The 24,106-nt window shown below is 39.3% G+C and overlaps 1 protein-coding gene across 6 annotated transcripts in view; it reads left to right on the top strand.

Moving 5' to 3' along the window:
* The window catches only part of mpp2b (MAGUK p55 scaffold protein 2b), a 539,799-nt gene that overhangs the window by 319,370 nt on the left and 196,323 nt on the right, over positions 1 to 24,106 (top strand). The window contains exon 1 of one of the 6 annotated variants that reach the window (XM_043675074.2): positions 5,726 to 6,110. The exons of 3 other annotated variants lie outside the window; for them this stretch is intronic. In XM_043675074.2, coding sequence (XP_043531009.1) covers positions 6,023 to 6,110 — 88 coding nt within the window. In that variant the 5' untranslated portion in view covers positions 5,726 to 6,022. Of the gene's footprint in view, positions 1 to 5,725; positions 6,111 to 9,916; positions 10,027 to 23,900; positions 24,034 to 24,106 lie in introns of those variants that run through there. 2 more of the 6 variants (XM_087977857.1, XM_043675080.2) reach the window with 2 other exon arrangements.

Raw genomic sequence — 24,106 nt, 5'->3', positions numbered from 1 at the left:
GATTTGATGATTACCAGTAACCGTTCTGGAAGGTTATGCTGTGTAAATGTCATTACTGTTTTTAATGCTCCAGATAGGACAATGGTATATGGCCTTTCATTACAAAGGGTGATTTATGGAACCTACAGAATACCTGGTGATTTTAAATACTGAAAGAAATATACATTTAAAATTCTACCTTTTTTATAAATCAGAATTACCATACTCTCTGACCAACCTTTCAGCAAAGATTCGGCACCAGCCAAAATTTGTTTTCTTTTTCAGTTGGCTCTTTACTGGGAATATGCTGTGTAACCCATTATTCATATAAATGCATATGTGTACAAGGTTAAATATGATTTATAACATCTCAAAACAAAACTTTCATTTGTATAGCTCCTTATATCAAATCTGTTACAAATGCCTCAAGGTATTTCAACTACAAAAAGTGACTTTGAAATCACTGGCCTGCTAATTTTTAACTGTAAAATGTAAGTGACAATAAATAAATCATTCATCATTCCCTGCATGGAGTCCTAGTTTTCAGATTTCAATCAGATTAAAGGTCAGTTTTTTTTTCCTTTGGCACTGTTGATTGAGGGGAAGATGCCAAGAAACTGGAAGAAGTTCTGTTTCTCCAAAAAACTATCATGTTTGAAATAATTCTGTGATTCACAGGAGCAGTTGGAAAACAGCACTTCCTCCAATACCACATGTTGTCTTGCGTCTCATGGTTAGTATGTCAGTGTACCTTTAAGAAACATATTTGTAATATCAACACTATATCACAGCATCTGACCTGAGAGTATAAAGGTCTCAGACGCCATCTTAATTTGGATCACTTGAAGGGTGACATGCTAATAGAAGCATACTGTTCTTTATGACTGATGCATTTAATATAAACCCAGACACTAATGTGCCTGTGAATTAATTATTTATATATGCTAATGATTGTACGAAACATCTATTGGATTCTTCAATACCATGATACCCGTGTCTAGTTTCTTATGTTATGAGAAGCAAGAGAAGTATTGTCACATCAAGCAAACATCCTGCTGGAAGCAAAACCCATATCACATCTCTCCCTCAGTACATTGTTGAAGTGTCAATATAGCTGGAGGTCAGATCCTGGAGTGGAGCTGGAAGTTGTACTACTTTCTAACTTGAAGGCAACTGATCCGTTCAACCTTGTTGATGATAAAATAATTAAACTTTGCACAGAAAAGCATGTGTGAAATGTGTTTCATTTCAAAGCACAGTTGCATTGAATTTTCACCCATGTTTACTTGGGGCCCTGTGACATTAATGTAGTGACACATCTCAGACGAACTTCAATATGGAGAAGCACTTCATTTTGGTCAGATGGAAGAGGAGAGGCAACATAAAATAAAGATGACAATTCGAAGAGAAGTAAAGGTAGAGAAGGGCTTTGGCTATATGTGCAGAAAAAAGCGAAGATGGCAGCACAAGTTGAGAAAGCCAGTAAGAAAGCATGTAGAGTCCTGAGCTTTAGAACGAGAGACATAGCAAACAAAAGAAACAAAGTTACAGTAAAAATTTCTAAAATGTTTGTTTGACCTCAATTGGAGCACCATGTTCAATTTTGCTCCCCATACTGTGGGAAGCTGTGAAAGCTGAGGTTGCAGGCAAGATTTACAATCACAGTTCTGGGGTGAGGAACTCCATTTCCAAAGGTAGATTGGAAAAATTGGGTTATTCTCTTTGGGGAAGATAAACTTAAGAAGAGATTAAGAGATGGAGTTGTTTAAATTCATGAGCAATCCAGACATGTTGGATTTGCCATAACATTCCTGATAGACAGCTAGGAGGCTGGAAGAACACAGCAAGCCAGTCAGCATTAAGAGGTGGAGATGTCGATGTTTCAGGTATAACCCTTCCTTATGAATGGGGGGGTGGGTGAATGGGGAGCTGCCAGCCATCCATCCCCCAGTCCTGAGGAAGGGTTCCACCCAAAACATCGACATCTCCACCTCCTAATGCTGCCTGGCTTGCTGTGTTCTTCCAGCCTCCTGCTTGTTAAGCTTGGATTCCAGAATCTGCAGTTTTTTTGTCTCTAACCAATCATATTCATGATGGCAGAAGCCTCAAGCATCAGAAGCCACAGGATTGAAATGATTGGCAAAGCAGCAACATGGTATGAGGAAAATCCTCCTTACACTGAGTAGTTAGGAACCAGATGGCAATATCTGAGATGATGTTGGAGGCAGGTTCAGTCGAGGTTTTCAAATTATAATTTGCTAATTATCTGAAGATGAGAAGTTTGAGGCCTGGGGATTCAGTGCGAGGTCAATAGTGGGAGAGTGTGATGATGGGAGTTACTTTTGCTACATGGGAATGAAGGGATTGAATGTCCTTTTTCTGTGCTGTAACCAAATGCCATTTCTAAACAATAAATCCCATAGAAAACTAAGTAGAGAGTAAAACCAAATTGAAAACACCAGTAATCCAGAAGTCATGTTTGTAGGTAGCCAGAGGATACTATTGTTAGGCAGAGGTAAGTTATCTGATGAATTGGAACTATATTGCTGAGCTGCTATGTTTTAGTTATTCTGGATAAAAGAAACATTAAAAATCAAAATAATGTAAAGAGACAAAGAATAGAAACTAAAATAAATATAATTATATGAAAACTCAGGCATATATTATGTTTTTTGTGGTGTGGCTTATAAAGGCAATGTAAATTAAAATAAATGACAGGCAAAATATGCATAAAACTGTAATTTGCATAGGTAGTGTGTGGAGAATTTTTATAAACAAATATTTTCCTCTTTATATGAAAAATTGTACAAGCTATTTTCCAGATGGATGTAACAAAATTTCAGAATTTTATGTCTGAAGCATTAGTTGGCTTCTGGAGGATGAGCTGCTCTGTGTTGGTGCTTGTATAGAGGTGGGAAATTATTTAAGTGGACTTTTTGTTCATGAGAATTAGCTGTGTTGGAGCTGGATGCATGAGAGCCAATGAGAAAAGATGGGCGAGTGAAGGTTGAAAAATCTGAGGCATAGACCTTAAGCGAGGAATGAAAGGGAAGAACAGGTTTTCATAGTGAGTGATGGTAGCAGCAAGTGATTGAAATTTGGGTTGGTAGAGGTGAAACATGAAGGGGAAAATAATTTAAAATATTGTGACTACTTGGCCTATTGTGTGCATGCCAACCAACAAGGAGCTGTCTAGCCTCAGCCCACATTCTAGTTCATGCTCCATTGCCTTGTTGGTTTTGACACTTAAAGGGAAAAATGCTTTTAAAAAGGAATATTTCTTTCTGCAGATTGCCATTGGATATTGAGTGGCATCCATGGCTTTAAGGTGCAGGCCCGAAGCAAGCTCAGAAAGGAATTCCCCTCAAAATCTTTCTGTAGTTCTTAGTATTTACCCTAAGTCTACACCCTTAGTTATGAAACACTCAATCAAGGAAAGAATGGACTCACTCTATCTCATAGGGGTGGCGCGGTGGTTTGATTCCTGCCTCGAGCGACTGTCTGTGTGGAGGTTGCACATTCCCCCCGTGTCTGTGTGGGTTTACTCCGGGTGCTCCGGTTTTCTCCCACAGTTCAAAGATAGGGTGAATTGGCCGTGCTAAATTGCCTATAGTGTTAGGTGGATTAGTCAGAGGAGAATGGATCTGGGTGGGTTACTCTTCAGAGGGTTGGTGTGGACTTGTTGGGCCGAAGGGCCTGTTTACTCACTGTAGGGAGTCTAATCATAATTTTATGAGCCCTCATAATTTTAATTATGATTAGCCCTCATCTCAGCTTTCTGCTTCAAAGAAAACAACTCGAGCCTATCCAGTCATTCCTTGGAACTAAAATCTAAGATTATCTCTACTCTGTCTTAGGCAAATACATCTTCCCCATAGTGCAGTGACCAAAATGTTAGAAGGAAAATAATGCTATTTACACACTGGAAAATTGAGTCCCAAGGCTTAGGAGAATGGAGGGATCCTGTTGGTGTGCAGGAATCCACTAAGTGCACGTGAATTGTTTTTAAGGTACCCATGTCATATAAGATGTTAATAATGTGAGGTGGCACCTGGAAATCTGAGAATACTGTTTATAATGATGATGATGAAAGTGGATTAAGCAGTGTGGCAGTGACTGGAAGATGGTGAAAACATGTTGGGAATAGCAGGATCCAGGACAGATGGATTGTTTTGATGATTTTAAAGCAACTGAGGGTCAGAATTCAGGGAATAATGGAGAACATATTTATTAAGGGTTCAAGCTTATATGGCAATGTTGTGGTTCCCAATTTATAAAACTGGTGAGAGAGAAGCTGAGGGATTGAGAGTACAAGGAAAAGGAGAGTACAAGGAGAAGGATGCTAATGTGCTGGTGCACTCAGATGGAAGTTCCACTGTCTAATGGGAAGTGTTGCACAGGATGAAGTTAATAAGGGAAAGTAGTGTAGGAGGATGAGGAAAGCAGTTTGTAAAGTTCTAAAAGATAGAGGAGAAGAAACTTGAGCTGCAGGAGCATTGAAAAGTTCAATAATGCCTATGTTAAAGAACCTGCAATGAGACAGTTTGGAGAGGGTTGTATTAAGAAAATGGCCCAGGAGAATGAGAGTTGAACCCCTTTAAGGACCATTAGCTGCTATGGCACTGTTGAGCTCATGGGATTCCGTGTCATACATGGATCCCAATATGTTTCATATTTGTGTCCCATCTGAGAGCTGTTTGTTTGACATTCGCACCAATAGCTAAACAAGTACTTTCTCTACCCACCATAAAGAGTTTCAAGCAAAATTGTTGCTCTCCTCCCTAATACTTCACAATGTTAATTGTTAAAGGAAACCATCATGAAGTTCTGAGAATGACAAGAAGTCAATAATACACATCTAATTATCATTTGAGCCCCAGCAAAGGCAGGATCATGAGGATTTCCCTCATTAACCTTGTACCAGAGATTATATGTGGACATATCTTTTTTGAAATTTTGAGATTTATTGCTGTCCAAATAGTTTGCCTTTTATAATATTTGACTTTATTAAACTCGCAAGGATATTTATCACACAGACCATCAAGAAGATTCTCCTAATAGGTTTTTACACAATGAGGCAATATACAGTTAATTGTTGCTATATCAATTACAAGCAGGAATATCCAATGTACCCTTTCATTAAGCTGTTTGGGTTATCAGGAAAATTGTGAAATTGGGAGGGAAGGAGAAACTTAATCAATGATCTGAACCAATTACTGTCTGAAACTGGTAGAGGAGGAGAAAAACAACTTACCTAGCTGCCTAAATGTGAGTAGTTACATTTCATTCATGGATCAATAATTGCAGTGGCTTTAGTGTGAGAGGTTGTAACTTGTGTTACCTAATGTTGGACGAAGTAAACCTGGTGATGTTCAGGCCCTGTCAGTGCCCACGCAGAGAGAATGTTTTTTAGAAATTAAAATAAAAGACATTTGTTTGGTACTGTAAGGGTTATTTAAATCACTGAAGAAAAAAATCACAATTCATAGTCTATCAAATTACTTTGAGTGACATGATGCAGGGAAGGAACCTGTGAAACAACTATACAATCGAGTTTAAAGTGGTTAGTCTCAGCTGCATCGGCTATCGTCATTGCTCCCCCTTTGTGGATTTGGGTCATTAGAGTTTGTGTGTCTGTGTGTATGTGTGTGTGTATGTCTGTGTGTGTGTGTGTGTGTGTGTGTATGTGTGTGTGTATGTTTGAGTGTGTGTGTGTGTGTGTATGTGTGTGTGTATGTCTGTGTGTGTGTGTATGTCTGTGTGTGTGTGTGTGTGTGTGTGTGTATGTCTGTGTGTGTGTGTGTGTGTGTGTGTATGTGAAGGCAGGGCTCGAAGTACCAAACTGATCAAAAACTACTGAAGGGGACCCGAAGTACAGTAAGCTGTTTTCTTATTCAGAGGTGAAATGTATCAGACTGTCCTCTCATTGATGAACTCCGCAAGAGCTAGTTGGCATGTAGTGTGCTTGACGTGCTAAAGTCGAAAAGGGGCCAGGGTGCCTGTAGAGGCAGGAAAGTATTGTACAGCTTAATTAAAGCCCAGCATGGATAATAGTCAGCCACACAAAACCTCATTGGAAGTGGATTATTCAGCATCGTTTGAAGCAAGCAAATCAAACAGGAGTGAAGGAGGTAAGATTTGTCTTATAAATGAGCTATTTAGATTAAAAGTATGATAAGACTTTTTGCTGTATTGACAATGTAGATTTTGTTTTCGAATATGTGGTATCAGTGAGGCCGGTATATTACTCTCAATGTGCAACAGTCCTATTTAACTACTCAGCATGTCATAAAAGATAAAGCAGATATTAAAGCTTTGTTCTGTGTATCTGTACATATTTTGTTGGATTTACGTGTGTGTGTGTTTATATGTATGTATGTATGTATGTAAAGGCAGGGCTCCAAGTACAAGTATATAATGTACAATTATACTTTGTTTTTATGCTGCACTTTGCGTTTTTTCTAATTTTTAAATGATAAAGAAAACAGTGTTAGTACAAGAACAGTAAAGACTACTTGGAAAATTGCTGTTCAAGATAATTCTAATTACAGAAACAGGTATCACGTGTGGATTCAGGGAAAGGCTGATGCTAACTTGTCAGGACATTATTACACAGAACTGAGTGTAAAATATTTTACCTTTTCATGTTCATGTTATTGCAAAAAGCTTTGCAGGAGCAAAGTATGTGCCAAGCGACACATATCGAATGAGTGAGCAGAGATTGAATATAAATTAGTTTGCTGCCATCTGAACATTAATTAAATATGAGCTAACTGTTTGAGTTCCCATTTCTGAGACCAAAAACATTTCTTAATGCTGCTTGTTGATTTTATTTTTCTGTAAGATAGTTTGCAGAATTACAGCATTGAGAGTAAATTCATTCATTTTGTAATCTAGAAATTATTACCTTTAAAAAGCAGTTAGAGCATTTGCAAACATCTTAAGCCAGAAGTGCTGAGTGGATGATCCATCGTTGCTTCCTCCTGATGTTCCCAGCATCAGAGAAACCAGACTTCAACCACATTGATTCAGGTCAATTATTATCAATAAATGGCCGATCCCTGAGGTCAGCAAAGGCTGAATCTGAGCTCTCATAGCCACATAGCAGAGCTGTTAAGGGAATGGGCTCAAGCCTGTAGATGAGTTGTTCGAGTACTGCCACCTACAAAATGAACAATACCCACGATCCCTTGTCCACAAAAAGTCTGACCAAGCCAATCTGATTAATTACCACCCCATCAGAGTTGTTAGGGCAAAATTGTTCCTGCTTGTAAGGGGATTGAGAACCAGAAGGCACAGCTTCATTGATTCCAGTTTTACGAGTCAATGTGCTCAGTTACCTCACATTTGGAATTCAGTTCTTTTGACCAAGCCCAAGATCAAGGGTCAGTGGTCCTGGGTGGCTCCAGGCAAAGCAGCAATGATCACCGATTCTCGGTGAATAAGTGTCAGTTACACAGGCACGCACACCTTTTGTCACTTTGATGATGGAGAGAGTAATAATATGCAAAAGAAGCAAATGCAATGTGAGAAAATAAACCTTTTCAAATAGCGAGTGGTTTGTGTCTAGAACGTACTGCCTGGAAGTGTGGCTGAGACCAATTCAACTGGGGCTTTTAGGAGTGCAGTAGATGATTATTTAGGTAGAAACAACATATATGCTTATAGGAAAAAGGCAGAAGATTGGCTCTGTCAAGTTGTTCAGAGAGATGGCACAGAAGTGATGGGCTGAATGGCCTCCTGCTCTTGAACAATTCTGTTATCAGCCTACTCTCTCCATCATCAAAGTGATAAAAGGCGCACGTGGTTGTGTAACTGACACTCATTCACCAAGAATCGATGATCATTGCTGCTTAGTTTGGAGACACCTACGACCACTGACCCTAGATCTTGGGCTTGACCAAAAGGCTGAATTCAAAATGACAGGTAGCACTCAACTGGGTGTGATATCAAAAGAGTCTAGTAAAACTGGAAGCAATGGGAATTGAAGAAAACTTGTCACAAATTTTAGTCATGTCTAGCACAAAAGAAGGTTGCTGCTGTTCTTGGAGTTCAGTCATTTCAGCATGAGGGCATCACTGCAGGATTTTCACATGGCAATGTCCTAAGATCAATTATCTTCAGCTGCTTCATCAATGACATTCCTTCCATCTTCAGGTCATAAATGGGGATGTTTGCTGGTGAGTAGCCAATGTTCAACCCCATCTGTGTTTCCCCAGATCCTGAGGTCAATCCCTGACATTATTTAGTAAGGCTCAGCCAACACTCAGCTTGGGGTGATAAGTGACAAGCGATACTTACACCATACAAATGCCAGGTAATAACCAGCTCATGCAAAAGAGAGTCGAATATTTCCTGATTGATATTCAGTGGCATTACCATTACCAAATTCCCCACCATCAACATTCTGGGGGTTATCGTTGAACAGGCAATTAATTGTATGATGCAAGCTCTGTTTGACCTCAGCTATTTTTTTCATCTCCACTTAGCTCCTGAGGTTTGCCCTTGGTGGGTACAGGGTGAGTTGGCATTGGGTATATGAGGGGCATCCCTCAGAAGGGAATCCAGAATTGGCATGATGGATAGGAAAGGCAATGTGGTTGGGTATATGGGACGTATGGGTGCAAGGGGTCAAGGATAGAGGGCCTAAAATCTTCCTCACCCCTTCACGTCCTACTAGCATCTGCTTCCAGGATGAGGAGACTCACTTTCAAACTGCACCTAACTACCTCCACTCCCAAAAATATTGAAATCCAGGTAGTTTTACTAAGACAAGTCAGCAACTGCCTGCCTGTTTTAAAAAATTCTCAAGGTCAGGTTCGTAGGAGAGTAGTCTGACACAGAACAAACGACCAAGAGGCGAGTCTGCTAGAATATGGGCATTTTATTCCCCGCAGCGTCGCCACAACGGGTCTGGCTTATACTCACTCTACATGTTACCGGAACTGGGAGCCGTCAGTTCTCGTAGAGCGGTTGCCAACAACCCACGCTCGGCGGTTAAACGTAACCCCGGAGCAGACTCACCGAACTGGAGACTTTTCCAGCTGATATACTCTTTTCCAGATATAAAAAACACATTCCATTCTGGTTACATACAGATAAGAAGATTCACACGGGGAGGTGTGTAATAAGATTCACACGGGACTAAGCAACACCTCCATTCCGGTTAGATTCACACATGTATTGGGACATAATTTTTAACCGTTTCACCACATTCCACTGCTTGGAATTTTACACCACACTGCCTCACCAACCAAAATCCAATGCTATATTAATGAGATATGAGAAGGGGTCAATTTTAGATTTGGAGCTCCTGTGAGAAGCATTTTTTGTTGTCAGATAAAAAGATCAAAATGAGCAGACTCAGTTTAACTGGCAAGCTCTCAAGTTTGGAGGAGCTGAGAGCTACTTCATGAGCTTCCAGTTGGACGAGTTTAACTGGATGATCAAAGGAAAGCTAACTTGCCTTTTTGTGAAGTTTATACTGAGCCAGATTTCTATGGACTAAAAGCAAGTACTTACTGGTTCCGAACAGAACAGTAAGTGTTACTCTGATCACTGGGATGTAGCATGATATATTATTTTACAGCATGTTTACAATTTTACAAGGTGCATCAAGCCTTGGAAATGTGAACACATTTATTCAAGTGCTACCTTTAGCTAAAAGAAAAATTATTACCTCATGACAATGTAGATGTTCACCTCTTGGTAGCCCTTTTGTATGATTTACTATTTGCATTGACGCTATGTGCATTTTTAGCTGAATGTTTCAGCCACGGGTGTGCTGCACTCTAGTGAACAGTATCTTTGTGGATGTGCTAAGTGGTATTTCTTCTGCTTGCTGTGTCAAAAAGGAGAGCTTTGATATACTTCCTCAATTCATAGAAAATACAAACCATGTGATTTATATCATTATGTTGATTTGGCAGACAGTGGCAGTGTTGGAGTCTTAAGTCAATATTAAGCAGTCACAGCTGAGCTTTTACATACGAAATGATGCACTTTGCTAAGTCAAAGTAAGAAGAGATTTCAGAGCGTTGATTGAAGGTATGGTTAAGACGTTTAACAGAAATGCACCTATTTTAACTTTAAAAACTTGCGGACTAATGCTTTTTAATTAAATGGATCACACGCTCATTAAGTTCTGACAACTGGAATAATCATAATGTAATTTTTGATTGCATGCAACTTACATATTGTGTTGCTAAAGTATAATGGTGATATATTAAACAATTAATGGAACAAGCATTGAGAAAAGTTCATTGGAAGAACTTGTAAAAAGTGGTAAGTGGTGGGAGAGGCTAGTATTACGAGACTGCACCTGTCGGAGTCCACCCATTAGAAAAATATGATTGACATTTGATTTTGTACTGCCATAATATTCCAATTGTTCATTTTAACAATCAGAAATTTCTGTCTACTGTTACCACATTCTCAATATGTGCTCCCAGCAGGAAATATTTCCCACTGGGAAGCATGAAATTATCTCCAAGCTTCTTGTCACAGACTTTCTAGAGAACATGTTTACTTATTTTGTGTATTTATTTTTAAGTAAAAATAAGTAGTCATTTCCAGATTTTCTATATATTTTGTAACAGCTGGAACTGAGCATTGTTTACACCTTTGTATATTAATTTGGTGGTGGGTTGCGCCATCGAACCAATGTGCCGTAATGTGTGGAATACTGATATGTGCTTGCAATAGTTTTGTTTCCCAAGAGGTCACTCATTTTTCTATACTGCCAGTGGTGATAACGTCTTCTTACATTAATAATGCCAAAGCAATATTCCCTTTAAAGCCTGAAGTAGCTGTGTTGTGATGTTGTTAAAAGTGGGATTTGAAATTATCGAAGTGTCGGGGCAGAGTCACAGATACCCTAGAGATTTGGAGCCAAGAAATGTCAACAATTGCGAGTCACTGCTTCACTCATGGGAAGTGGGCACTGCTGGCTGGCCAGCATTTATTGCCTATCCCAAATGTAAGGTATGAAATAAAATATCATCGGTTCTGCTATAATGCCATGTTTCTTCAATGCAAATTGGCGTTAACGTGATTGAAGAATTTAAACCATTATTTATAGAGCATGAACTTTCCTTACATGTATTGGCTACAACGTGATTCCAACCCCATTAGTTTAAATGGTGCAGCTATTGTGTGATTTTCTTAAACACAAGATCGTGCAAGAATGGAACTATCGCGTTATACCAGAACCAACTTTAAAATTTTCAAAAATATAATAAAATGTAAATCTAGCAACAATTTTCCCCATTAACATTAGTGTTCTTGTAAATGACCCGATGAGTACAAAATGTCTTATTTCAGTAAATTAAGATGTAACTATTTATTAAGAAGAATCCACACAGGAGTTTTTTGTTTTCATAAAACATTGATTGAAAGACTTAGAAGTGACAGATATGTACAAAATGTTGATTTGTTGAAAATAAAATTATTGTATATCATTGTGGATGCCTCATTATAGCAACAATATTGAAGCCACAGCTAGGATATAGTAAAGATTCCCCAGAAAGTTACTAATATTGAGAGATAATAGATTTTTCAAAACGGTAGGACAAAAGTGATTTTTTTTCAGCTAGAACACACATAGTGGACTACACGGCTTTTGGGGATAGTATGTAGTAAAATATTGCTTCCACTACCAAATTGTTATCTAAATATGCTTTACCAAAAGGGATTATTTTAGAGTTTGATTTGCTGGTGAGTGCTTTATATTACCTATCATTTTCCTAATGTCCATGACCAGTCAATGAGGTTTCCTGCCGATGAGCAAAAACTTGGAGAATTATCCCAGAGAATATAACGTGATTTAAAAGAAAATCTGTGAAAAGGAAGAATGTAAAGAGGCATGAGAAGAAAATTGGATCAAGATAGAATATTACAAGAAAAATGCCAGTACTGCTATCAGGCACAATGTGCTGAATGGTTTCATTTTGTGCTTCTCTACTAATGTGTAATAGGCAAGATTTTGAAATGTGCAACTTTTTCTGAACTCATTGAATAACATCTTATCAGATGGGTCTTTTGTAAAGCACCAGTTTAATTTCAAATATATGAAACTTCAGCTCAAATAAGAACCCTTGAGATATATTCAAGAGCAATGTGCCACATTCAATCATATTCCCACAAAACATTGCATTTGCTTTCATTTTGAAATGATACCTATATGTAGTTGTATGCAGTCTTTCTCCACTTTTTCAATCCTCCTTAGACTTTTTCCTACCCCTTTCTGTGTGACAACCAGTCAAGCCCATAATACTAATTGGTAATTCATGCAGGATTGCTCGGATTCTCCTTGCATTTGCAGGTCCTGAGTACAACCGAAGCTTATGAGATTAATGGAAATTCAATTTGCAAACATTACTAAATTTGCTTCTTGACACAACATTATGGTGCAGACACATGCAATGAGCAAACTTTTAACTCCCTGAAGATTCATTGCAGAGTTGAAATCAGGATCAATCTCTTTAAGCCATTTGCATAATAAAAATTAGATTAGATTAGATTACCACAGTGTGGAAACAGGCCATTTGGCCCAACAAGTAACCCACCCAGACCCATTTCCCTACATTTCCCTATAGCTAATGGACCTAACACTATGGGCAATTTAGCGTGGTCAATTCACCTGAACTGCACATCTTTGGATTGTGGGAGGAAACCGGAGCACCCGGAGGAAACCCACGCAGACATGGGAAGAATGTGCAAACAGACTGTCGCCCGAGGCTGGAATTGAACCTGGGTCCCTGGCGCTGTGAGGTAGCAGTGCTACTATTTTCATGCAATCCTGAGTTTAATAATCTACAACTTCCAAAGAAAAGCTTAAGTGGACGTTATGGTATATTATCATTGATAATACATTGTGGCGTGCCAAGTGTTGTTTTATGAAAGACTCGTGGAAGGATGCATCTCCTTCAAAACAACAAACACCAAATGCTTTCATCCCCTTCTTCAATTGGTCTGCTCTTTGTCCCACAGTTACCATGGCTGTTTCCTAATGTAGCCATGGAAACAAATCAAAGGATATAAATGTTGTCATTTCAACAAATATTTAAGCTCCAATGTCAGCATAAATTGTAGCCTGACAAACCAACTCCAGTGAAAGAAATTTAATTATTTCATTAAATAAAAGGAAACTGCATTTTATTGAGCCAATCCTAATCCTATATTTGTATTTATGCACAAATGGGTTATTTTTCATGACGGAAAATTTATTTTTAATATTTATCTCAGTAACCTGCATCACCTGTGATCTACATTTCTTTTTCATCATATGCAAACCACATTTACCATATATCCTAACTAAAGGCATTTATTAAAAATTGGCTAGATGTCAGAGTTATTTGTTTAGATTCTTTGGTGTTAGCTGCTTTCTTTAGCTGCTTTTGTTGTCCATATGTGACCATGTACTTCTTTATTATGCATAATAATATTTCATATTTAAGTTATTTTGGTTTTTTTGACAAGAAACTGTGAGGAGGGCAATGCAGAACATTCATGAGATACAGACAGGTTGTTGGAATTGGCGGATAAGTGGCAGATGTAGTTCAAGTGAAGAAATGCTAAGTGATTAATTTTGGAAAGAAGGACATGAGAGATATGTAAATTAAAGGGTCAACTGTAGAAGGGCTGTAGGAACAGAGGGAATGGATGTTTTTGTAGATAACTATATGATAATTATGGGGTGGGGGGGGCATGGTGGCTCAGTGGTTAGCACTGTTGCCTCATAGTATCGGGGACCCGGATTCAATTCTAGCCTTGGACAACTGTCTGGGTGGAGTTTGCATATTCTACCCATGTCTGGGTGGGTTTCCTTTGGTTGCTCCAGTTTCCTCTCACAGTCCAAAGATGTGCAGGGTAGGTGAACTGGCCATGCTACATTGTCCATAGTATTCAGAGATGTGTTGGTTAGCTGCAGTAGTAAGGGGTAAATGTAGAGTAATAGGTAGGGGAATGGCTCTGGGTGGGTTACTGTTTGGAGGGTCAGTGTGGACGTTTTGGGTCTAATGGCCTGTTTCCACACTGTAGGGTTTCTGTGATAAGTTATAGAAAGTACTGAGTGGTTGAGGAAATAATAAAGCATACAGTCTCCTAAAATTGCATAATAGGGTATGTTGAACTTATGTAAGAAACTATTCAGCATTAACCAGAGTGTTGCATCCAGTTCTGGGTGCTGCACAGCTGAAAGGATCGGAAAGAGAAGTGCAGAAATGATTCAGGAGAATATTTCATGAAATGAGGAGCACCAGACGTGAAGATAAGGTCAGAACACCTGATTATAGTCCAATATGTTCATTTTTAACCGCAAGCTTTTGGAGTGCTGCCCCTTTATCAGGTGAAGTGCAGAGAAGCACGTAGGCATAGAATTTACAGCAAAGAGATCAAAAAAATGTATGAATGGTGTGAGTGGAATGTCAATAGGTTGAATAATACGTTTCTGTAGGTCATCAAAAGTGTCAGACTACATGAATAAAGTGTTAACAGCTGAATAGCAAGTGAGGGGATGACCTACAATCCAATCAATTGAGGCAGAGAGTCATCCCCTTCACTTGCTGTTCAGCTTTTGACACTTTGCTCACACGGTCTGACACTTTTGATCACCTGCAGAGACTTAGTATTCAACCTGCTGACACTCCACTCTCGTTCCTATGAACTTTTGATCTCTCCGCTGTAAATTCTGTGCCTATATACCTCTCTGCACTTCACCTGATGGAGGGACAGCACCCTGAAAGCTTGTGATTTCAAATAAACCTATTGGACTATAACCTGGTGTCAAGTAACTTCTGACCTTGTCCACCCCAGTCCAGCACCGGTACCTCCACATCATGGCTAGTCATGAAGATAGATCAGAGAAGTTAGGGCAGTTCTCTTTGGAGAAGAAAAGGCTGAGACGATGTAGAATAAAGATATTCAAAATCATGAGGATATCAATAGAGCATACGGAGAGAAATGATTCCTATTTGTGTATGGATCAAAAATAAGAGGGAACAAATTTAATGTAACTGGAAAATTAAGCAAAAATGTCGTGAGGATTTTTTTTCACACAAGTTCTGGAATGCGATGTCCTGGATTGTGGTGCTAACAGATTCAATCCAATGCAGAAAGGAATTAGATTGTTACAGTTGGCTCTTGTGCAACCCCGTGTTGTAAGAAAATTGTGTAATAGCAGCACCAATAGGGCCTCAGTCGCCAATACCCAATACACACTTTAGAAACATGTCCCCAATTTGTCAAGTTACGTTATAGCGAATTTGCATTAATGAAGCACATGTTTTAGCAGAATGACCTGTAATTGCAAATCTGAAAAAGGAAGAATGTGCAGGTTTATAGGAAAAAAGCAGGGGGATGGCACTGTAAAGTGTTCATTTGAAGAGCTGGTTCAGGAGCAATGGACCAAACAGCCTCCTTCTGTGCTGTAACAGTCTGCGATTCTGAGACATTAGCAGGAGCTGGCTGTGCTGAAACTGTCTGCCAATCCTGTGTTACAACAATGACTACTCTGCATAAATAGTTCATAGATTGTAACGTATTTTGAAACTTCTGTTGACCATACAGAACATGATACAAATGCTAATCTTTCTTTACTTGGTTGCATTAATTTATGTGATGCCATAATTGTCGTATGATAGGTTATGGTAATAATTAATAGGGGTTAAGTCATTAGTAATGTCAGAAGAAGATGGAACCTGGACTGAATATGTAGGATGTCAGAGAAACTCTCTCCTACTCTTTCAACTCTACAGTGTGATGTTTAATAAAGCTTGACAATGTTTCCTTACTGAGTGCTGATCCGATCTTATTGGTGGCAAATGATGGCCAAATCAAGCAAAATGGTGGCAAGTAAAAAGGAAAAGCTCAAAGAAAAGCAGCAGTACAATGTGCGGGGTGAAAGACAGAAGGCACCGAGGAATGGGCAATAAGTGGTGGCCTAGCCAGCATGACCGAGATCCCATGAATAAATAAAACAAAAGCGTCAAACACAGTCAGCACACAGTGTGCGGGTAAAGCCCAAAAGCACCAGGAGCATTTAACCTAACAAGAGGAGTGCAGGAAAGATGACTGGAGGCAATGATCACTGGGATGCCAGAAAGAAGACACATCTTCCAGATTCCTTTATCAGGAATGGAATCACTAGTGAGTTCTTATGGAGACTTAATGCAAGGTTGGAGAATAACAGGGCATTCAGAGTCTGGACCCTGCTCATTGTAATCCCATCCAAATGTTTGGACTGGCGAGATATCGAGGCAATGGATATTCAGGGATAATGGTGGATGTAGTCAGCTCAATGAGTTGATATATCAGCAATCAGTGTTAGATGAGTGCAGATGCACATCATTATAGGAAATAAAAGTACACAGAAAGAGTCAGTGGGAAGAAACAGGAGATGGCTAGTGTGGGAAATGGACCTTACAAGTGCTTCACTGGGTCATGAGTCCTAGAAGAGATGCCATTTTAGAACATAAAATAATGAGCAACAAAGATGAAGATGAGCCTGATATACTCAGAGGTAAAGTTCAAGCATCATAAACAGCCTACTAAGAGGTAGTTCAACAACTGCTAGCTGAGAATGAAAAGCTATTGTGGGAAAAGGAGAATGTTAAGTCTAAATTTGATTAAGTCAGTATTGAAATATGTGGAGATTATTGATTTGTATAAATTGCAGCTGAAGTCTGTTATTAGGTTTCATCGGCAAGCCATTGAGGTACTTGTTTTCTTTCAATAAACAACAGAACCCAAACTAAAAAGCTGCTGGAGCTGATTGGTGCCTTAGTAAAATTTAGTCAAGTATGAAATAATGCTGGGCTGTTTTAGATTCTTCAACTCTTGCTTAGTTTTAAAGAGACAGCTAAGTTCAAGTGTAGCCATTAGCAGTCACATAACACGACCAGGCCTCAGAGACTGAAAGTAAACAATTTCCTATGGAAGTCAAATGTTGGCAGCTGCATAAAGAACTGAAAGGAAATGAAGACTTCCAAGTTCATACTCCAACATGAGTGAGCTATTCGCTGAATTTCAGATGAACAATAAGGTAAGTGGTTGTTGTCGATCACAGCTGCTTCAAGAATTGGTCACGGGAAAGTGATTAGAGAAAGAAAAGTTTTATTGAAAATTTCTACAACCCGTGTGCAGCAACAGATGTCATTCTTTAGAAATTGACCAATGAAATAGGTCCAGTGTTGGTGGGAAAAAATACTTATTGAAAGAATTAGAGCTCGAAGACCGCTGTGGATTACTAGCTGAGGAAAGTATTCTGCTCGAATTACCAAGTGTTGGAGAAATAAACACTTGAGAGAGAAGAGAAATCTTATTGGAAATTTACTGAAGATCATCTTGGAAAAGCAGATTTCATTAATGAAAGAGATCAATGACAGAATGACTGTGATCTTTTGAAGAAAGATCTATAAGTAAAATGTGAAGCAAGGTGCAGAACCATGGCCTCAATATCTAGCCAGTCCAAATATTTGGATGAGGTTACAATGAGCAGGGTTCCAGACTCTGAATGCCATGTTATTCTCTAGCCTTCCATTAAGTCTCGGTAAGAACTCACCAGTGATTCCATTCCTGATAAAAGAATCTGGAAGATGTATCTTCTTTCTGACATCGCAGGAACATCGACGAGCAACCTCCAGTTGAAGCATATGTGTCAGTTCCATCGCCTGCGAGATGTTGTTATCCACCCCAGACTAATCTCAAACTCATGAGAGTGGGAAAGTAGCAACTTTGCCAGTACATTTAGATCATTGTCAAAGACTGGAATGTCAATATGCCAAAGTATTTCCCTTCCAAGGAGAGCCATATAGAGTACATCCATCTCACCCTTCTTAAAGCCTTGGCTAGCAGATACTTTGGAGATGTGGGAGGGGGAGTAGAAGCTATGAGGAAAATATTTGTCACCAAATGTTAACGTCTGAGTCTCAAAGGTTAACCATTAATGGTGAAATGGGTAATAATGAAAGACTGGCAGGGAGATATACTTTGGTTAGTGCAATAATTAGGGACAATTTTATCAGTGATGTTAGAACAAGGTGAAACTGGAACTTGGGTGTAAAGGGTTTAGGAGAATTACTCTCTAACCTCTCTAAGTGTAATGTTGAATGAAGCCTGTATTAATTTACCTGATTGCAAACCTGATCACATTACAATATCCGGGTAGAATGCGTATGTAGGAGCCAAATCTGTGGAAGTAACTGGGATATGGTTTTGATTAAGCTATGCTTGACCTGAAATAATAAATGATGTTTTGTTTATCCCTAAATAGCTCATTCAAAAAGGTGTGCTCAGTTGTTCAATGGGAATGCCATTCCTATGCAGATCATGTTGCATTCTCTTACTAGTGAATAGAATTGATGTGTAATTAGTGTTTGAACAGCTCAAATTCCTCGGGCAGTCAGGAGTTGCATAGACCAGTTTACATGACTTCAAGGTTGAAAGTGAGCCCAAGGAGGCAGAGAACTCACAGTATAAATGAGAAATTCAGATGTAGGAGATGTTGATTGATTGATTGATTAGTTATTGTCACATGCACCAAGATGCAGGGAAAAGTGTTGCTTTGCATGCTCTGTAGGCCGATTGTACTATACAAAATACATTAGGGTAGCAGAACAGAGTGTAGAATATAGTGTTACATCCACAGAGAAGGTGCGGAGGGAGAGATTAGAATTAACATTTGACAGGTCCATTGAAAAGGATGACAACAGAGGTGAAGAAGCTGTTCTTGAATCTATTCGAACATGTATTCAAACTTTTACATCTTTTGACCGATGAAAGCGGGTGGAAGAGAGTATAACTGGAGTGGAAGGGGTCTTGACTATGTTGGTTCCTTTCCCAAGGCAGTGAGAAGTATAGATGGAGTCAAATCATTTATATAAATGATTTGAGTAGTGTGATGGACTGGGCTGTGTTCACAACTCTCTGTGGTTTCTTGCAGGGTAGGGAAGAGAAGTTGCCATTACCAAGCTGTGATGCATCCAGATTGGATGCTTTCTATCGAGCATCAATAAAAATTAGTAAGAGTCTTTACGGACATGCCAAAATTCCTTAGTCTCCTGAGGAAGTAGAGACACTGTTGTGCTTTCTTGATCATCGCATCGACATGGGTGAATCCAGACAGATTGTTGGTGATCATCATTCCCAGGAACTTGACACTTTAGATTATCTCCACCTCAGCACCAATGATGCAGAAGACAGGGGTGTGCCCTCCACTCTGCTTCTTGAAGTCAATGACCTGCTCCTTCATTTTGCTGAGTATGTTGTTAATATATCCATGCAGCTAAACACTCAATCTCTTTCCTGTATTCTGTCTCATCATTTTTTGTGATCTGACCCACAATGGTGGTGATGTCAGCAAACTTGGAAATTGAGTGGGGGTGGAATTTGATGTTTGCAAGTAGTAAACTATAGAAATTTCCTTTCTCCAATACAACGAGACGCATCTTCCCTCTTTGTATCATTCTTAATCCTTCCTATTCTGTCTATTAAAAAGAATAAATTGGGCAAAAAGGTACTGTAATGTTAACCAGTTCCTAACTTACATTAACTGAATGTTTTTTGCAAAAGTGGGGGAGAGTAAGAGGAAGGGAAAGCACTTTCAGTACTTCAAAGTTTTTTGTAAATTTCTGCTACTCTCTTGCACTATTCACACTGGCCTCCCTGAAGGCTTGTTTTTAACCTGTTGAAAGAAGGAAGCATATGTCAGGTACAGATAGGATAGATCGAGTGAATCTTGAGAAGAGTATAAAAGCAATAGGAGTATACTTAAGAGGGAAATCAGGAGGGCAAAAAGGGGACATGAGATAGCTTTAGCAAACAGAGTTAAGGAAAATCCAAAGGGTTTTTACAAATACTTTAAGGACAAAAGGATAACTAAGGAGAGAATAGGGCCCCTCAAAAATCAGCAAAGTGCCTTTGTGTGGAGCTGCAGGAGATGGGGGAGATACTAAATAAATATTTTTGCATCAATGTTTACTGTGAAAAAGAACATGGAAGATATAGAATGTAGGGAAATAGATGGTGACATCTTGAAAATTGTCCATATTACAGAGGAGGAAGTGCTGGATGTCTTGAAATGCATAAAAGTGGATAAGTCCCCAAGGCCTGATCAGGTGTACCCTAGAACTCTGTGGGAAGCTAGGGAAGTGATTGCTGGGCCCTCTTGCTGAGATATTTGTATCACCGATAGTCACAGGTGAGGTGCCGGAAGACGAAAGGTTGGCTAATGTGGTGCCACTATTTAAGAAAGGTGGTAAGGATAATCCAGGGAATTATAGACCGGTGAGCCTTACATTGGTGGTGGACAAGTTGTTGGAGGGAATTCTGAGGGACAGGATGTACATGTATTTGGAAAGGCAAGGACTGATTACGGATAGTCAACATGGCTTTATGCATAGGATTGATTGAGTTTTTTTAAGAAATGACAAAGAGGATTGATGAGGGCAGGGTGGTAGACATAATCTATATGGACTTCAATAAGGCGTTCCCCATGGGAGACTAGTTAGCAAGGTTAGATCCCATGGAATACGGGGAGAACTAGCCATTTGGATACAAAACTGGCTCAAAGGTAGAAGACAGAGGGTGGTGGTGGAGGGTTGTTTTTCAGACTGGAGGCCTGTGACCAGTGGAGTGCCACAAGAATCGGTGCTGGGTCCACTATTTTTCGTCATTTATATAAATGATTTGGATGTGAGCATAAGAGGTACAGTTAGTAAGTTTGCAGATCTCACCAAAATTGGAGGTGTAGTGGACAGCGAAGAAAGTTACCTCAGATTATAACGGGATCTTGATCAGATGGGCCAGTGGGCTGAGAAAGGCAGATGGAGTTTAATTTAATAAATGTGAGGTGCTGCATTTTGGGAAAGCAAATCTTAGCAGGATTTATACACTTAATGGTAAGGCCCTAGGAATTGTTGCTGAACAAAGGGACCTTGGAGTGCAGATCACCTTCCCTATTGCTGAGAACATGGATAACTCCAAAAGCACTTGTTCAGCTGAAAGTAGCTAAGTCATTAGAGAGATGAAATTCCAGAACCCGTCTTGGCTCATCTAGTCACTAGATAAAGCCTTTGTGAGTGATGCACCTCTTCAAATTAATGCACCATTTTCACTCAGTCATTTTCCTTCCTGCTGAGAGCAAACAGCTCCTTGCAACTGAAGTGATCTGTTTGAGTGCATGGGCAGTGAATTTTCTGTGTAGTGGCTGATCCTTGAGACAGGTATGCATGGTGATTTGGAGGAGCTTGACATATAGAATTCTGGCAAAGAAACTTTCATTGATATTGCACCTTTCCTCACTTCAGAATAACCCAAATCACTTTACAACCAACAAAATGTAATTGTGTTGTCATCCAAAAAGTACAGGATGTCCTCACTTAAAGTTGGGATTGAAAAGACTGCAAGTAAAACATTCATTTCCATAGGAAACAAAATTGAAGTTAGGTTCCATAGACTTTGCTTAAGAAAAAATATGAAAACATTGTGCCTATATCCTCTAAGTTGAAATAGAATACAATCAGTACCTTCAATGACTAAATTCCTACATTAGTAAATGAATTAATTGTTTAAATAAAATACATTTTAGAATGTAAAAGAAAAAATGGTCAATTCTTCTTCCAGTATCACACCTACTAGAGCTTTGAATGGCTTGCTCGGAAAGTAAGAGGGAGCTGCTGGGTTGCTGTGGTGATGACTGCTCTGGTCCCAATGGAGTTTGATTGCTTTCCTGCTTTATTCCACCATCTTTCATTCGCAGTCTCCAGCTTTGGTCTGCTGTTCCAACCACAGCCTCAACAGGGAGGTGTTGAGTTTGAGCTTGGTCTGGGCTGATGATCCATTGAGGAGGTGAATGGTGACCATTGACTTCCGAGATGGCTGGTGCCCCACCGTCCAGGGGGAAAGGAGGGCCTCCTAGCTTAGCAGTAACTAGCTCCCTGAAGGCCACAAGAAGTGGATCCACTGTGGGCAGGCAAGTATTAGAGGCAGTAATGGCTTGCGGGACATCTCTTATGAGGAATATTGTCAGGTCACAGCTGCAGCATTGTAGCTCCAGTGGGCAGTCTGAGGCCTGGTGAAGACCACTGGCAGCTATATGGCATGGGCAGAAAATGTCCCAGAATAGAGCTTCTTGGATCAGGACAGGTACTGCAGTAAATGACCTTAATACAAACTTCGCAAGTTTCAATGTGATTTCTGATCTTAATAGCTTGGCCCCATCAAAGTGAAAGAATACTGAAAAGAGCAACATTAAAGCTGGACTGTGCTGAATTAGGTCAATAGAATCCATCTTTGTAGGGCGTGCTGCAAAGGATGAACAAGTTGGGGTCTCTGCGGAAAAGATAATCAATAAAACTGTATAGAATATCGATAGAAGTCACATGTTTGATTGTCAACTATATTTGAGAAATTTCTATAGCAATAGCTTGAGGAGACACCTGAAGCTTAATGTGCTTTCCTTGAAAGGAAAGGCTGCATTTTTGCCTAGATTTAAGAATTAAAGTTAAAAGAGATTGTTTTTTGAACAATGCTCTTTTCTGTATTTCTGAGGTTTCTTGTGCTACTCTTCGAAAAGCTTTTATTTCTCTTTACATTTTTGCGGGTCTCTTTGACATTAGTGATGGATGGAAGTGGACCAAACAATCTCTCTACTCTCTGCCAAAGTTACTGTTGAACCAAACAATGGAGGCAGGTCGAAGTAGCCTTTTATGCATTCTTTGTCCTGCTGTTGAGGTAGTACTCACTGCTCAATCTCATCCCACTGTTGTGTTGCTGAGATGTTACTGGGCACTCATGTAAGAATTTGTATTCTATCATGATGAGATTCTGAAATATTTCACCAAATTGTTTCCTTGTAGAGCTTTCTCTCTAATTGAAGTCATGCTGTAGTTAGCTCTGTCATCCTACTGCTTCAGACCATTAAGGTTACATTTATCTGTTTCATTGTGGCATATACAAAGTGGTCATGTTGTGTCATAACATTGGTAATGGACAATGTAGGAGAGCTCCACTAAAGGTTTTCTTTCAGAAAAGTGCAGAAGGCATAACTTGATTGTAGAACATAAACTCTGTATAACACAGTATGTGCTTTATACTGAGTAGAATGAAAACTCTTAATTTGCTGGTGTATTGTTGTAACATGACATAAATCTGGGACTTATGATAAGGTCACACCCTTCACAGGATTAGCTTTGCGTTCCCAAATTATAAATCCGGGTTTTACAGCAATTAAACACTGCAATAATGGTAGATTAAAATATCTAACAAAGAGTTCTAAATAGGTTTTATTCTAACCGAATGGTAAAAAGGATGACATAATCTTTGATTACATCATTCATCTTTTGATAGTTGTGGTGGTGGGAGGTCACTCTTAGGGCATTGTATGAACTCCTGTGTTCCCACAGGTAAATTCTGTCTCCTTTAAATAATGTAACTTGCTAAGTCTGGTGAATAAAACAACTTCTTAGAATCTTTAGTTTTGAATAAAAGCAAGAGCTTAAGATTAAATTCAGTACCTACACATTTTCTTGACAAAGTAACAAGGATCTTCACCCCATTGCACTTAATACTGCATGTATACATCATTTCCTTCAGTTTAAATCTAAATTGCCTTCCAACCCAACCTTTAGTCTCAGAGAATGAACTTGCAACTTATTCCAGGTTCCAAGTAATGTTAGTTTATTTGCCTTTGAGATGTTACTTAGCTGCGTGGGTGTGACAGAGGTTCCAAGCTCGAGTCAAGCAGCCGTCTGTGGTTCCAGCCATACCCACATGCTTGACTCATTGTTCTAAAATTAAATAAATAGAACAAACATTATTCCTTCGTAATTAAAGGGCCTCAGCATTGTTTCCTTTGGCAATGTAAGGCTATTTTGGGAATCACTGTACCAAGATAATTGTGGGGTACTGCTGCTTTAAAATTCAGTCTGTTGCAGGCTAATGCAGTGCGGAAGTCAGCACCATTTAGAAGAGAATTACTTCATTGAAAAAGTTTCAAATCTCCACTGCAGTCAAAAATTATAGAAAGTGAAGGGGACTATTGGAGCCGTGGTTGTTGTAAGTAAAATCCTTCAAAACTAACATTCAGAAGATAGAAGTCAACTAGTTGTTGCCTTAATTTACTATTTAG

This window comes from Chiloscyllium plagiosum, unplaced genomic scaffold, assembly GCF_037043375.1.
Source record: "Chiloscyllium plagiosum isolate Xiang-an unplaced genomic scaffold, Cpla_swu_hap1 HiC_scaffold_32, whole genome shotgun sequence".
NCBI classification, from domain to species: Eukaryota; Metazoa; Chordata; class Chondrichthyes; order Orectolobiformes; family Hemiscylliidae; genus Chiloscyllium; species Chiloscyllium plagiosum.
Note: the sequence above shows the minus strand (reverse complement) of the source record. Positions and strands in the feature narration are given on the sequence as shown.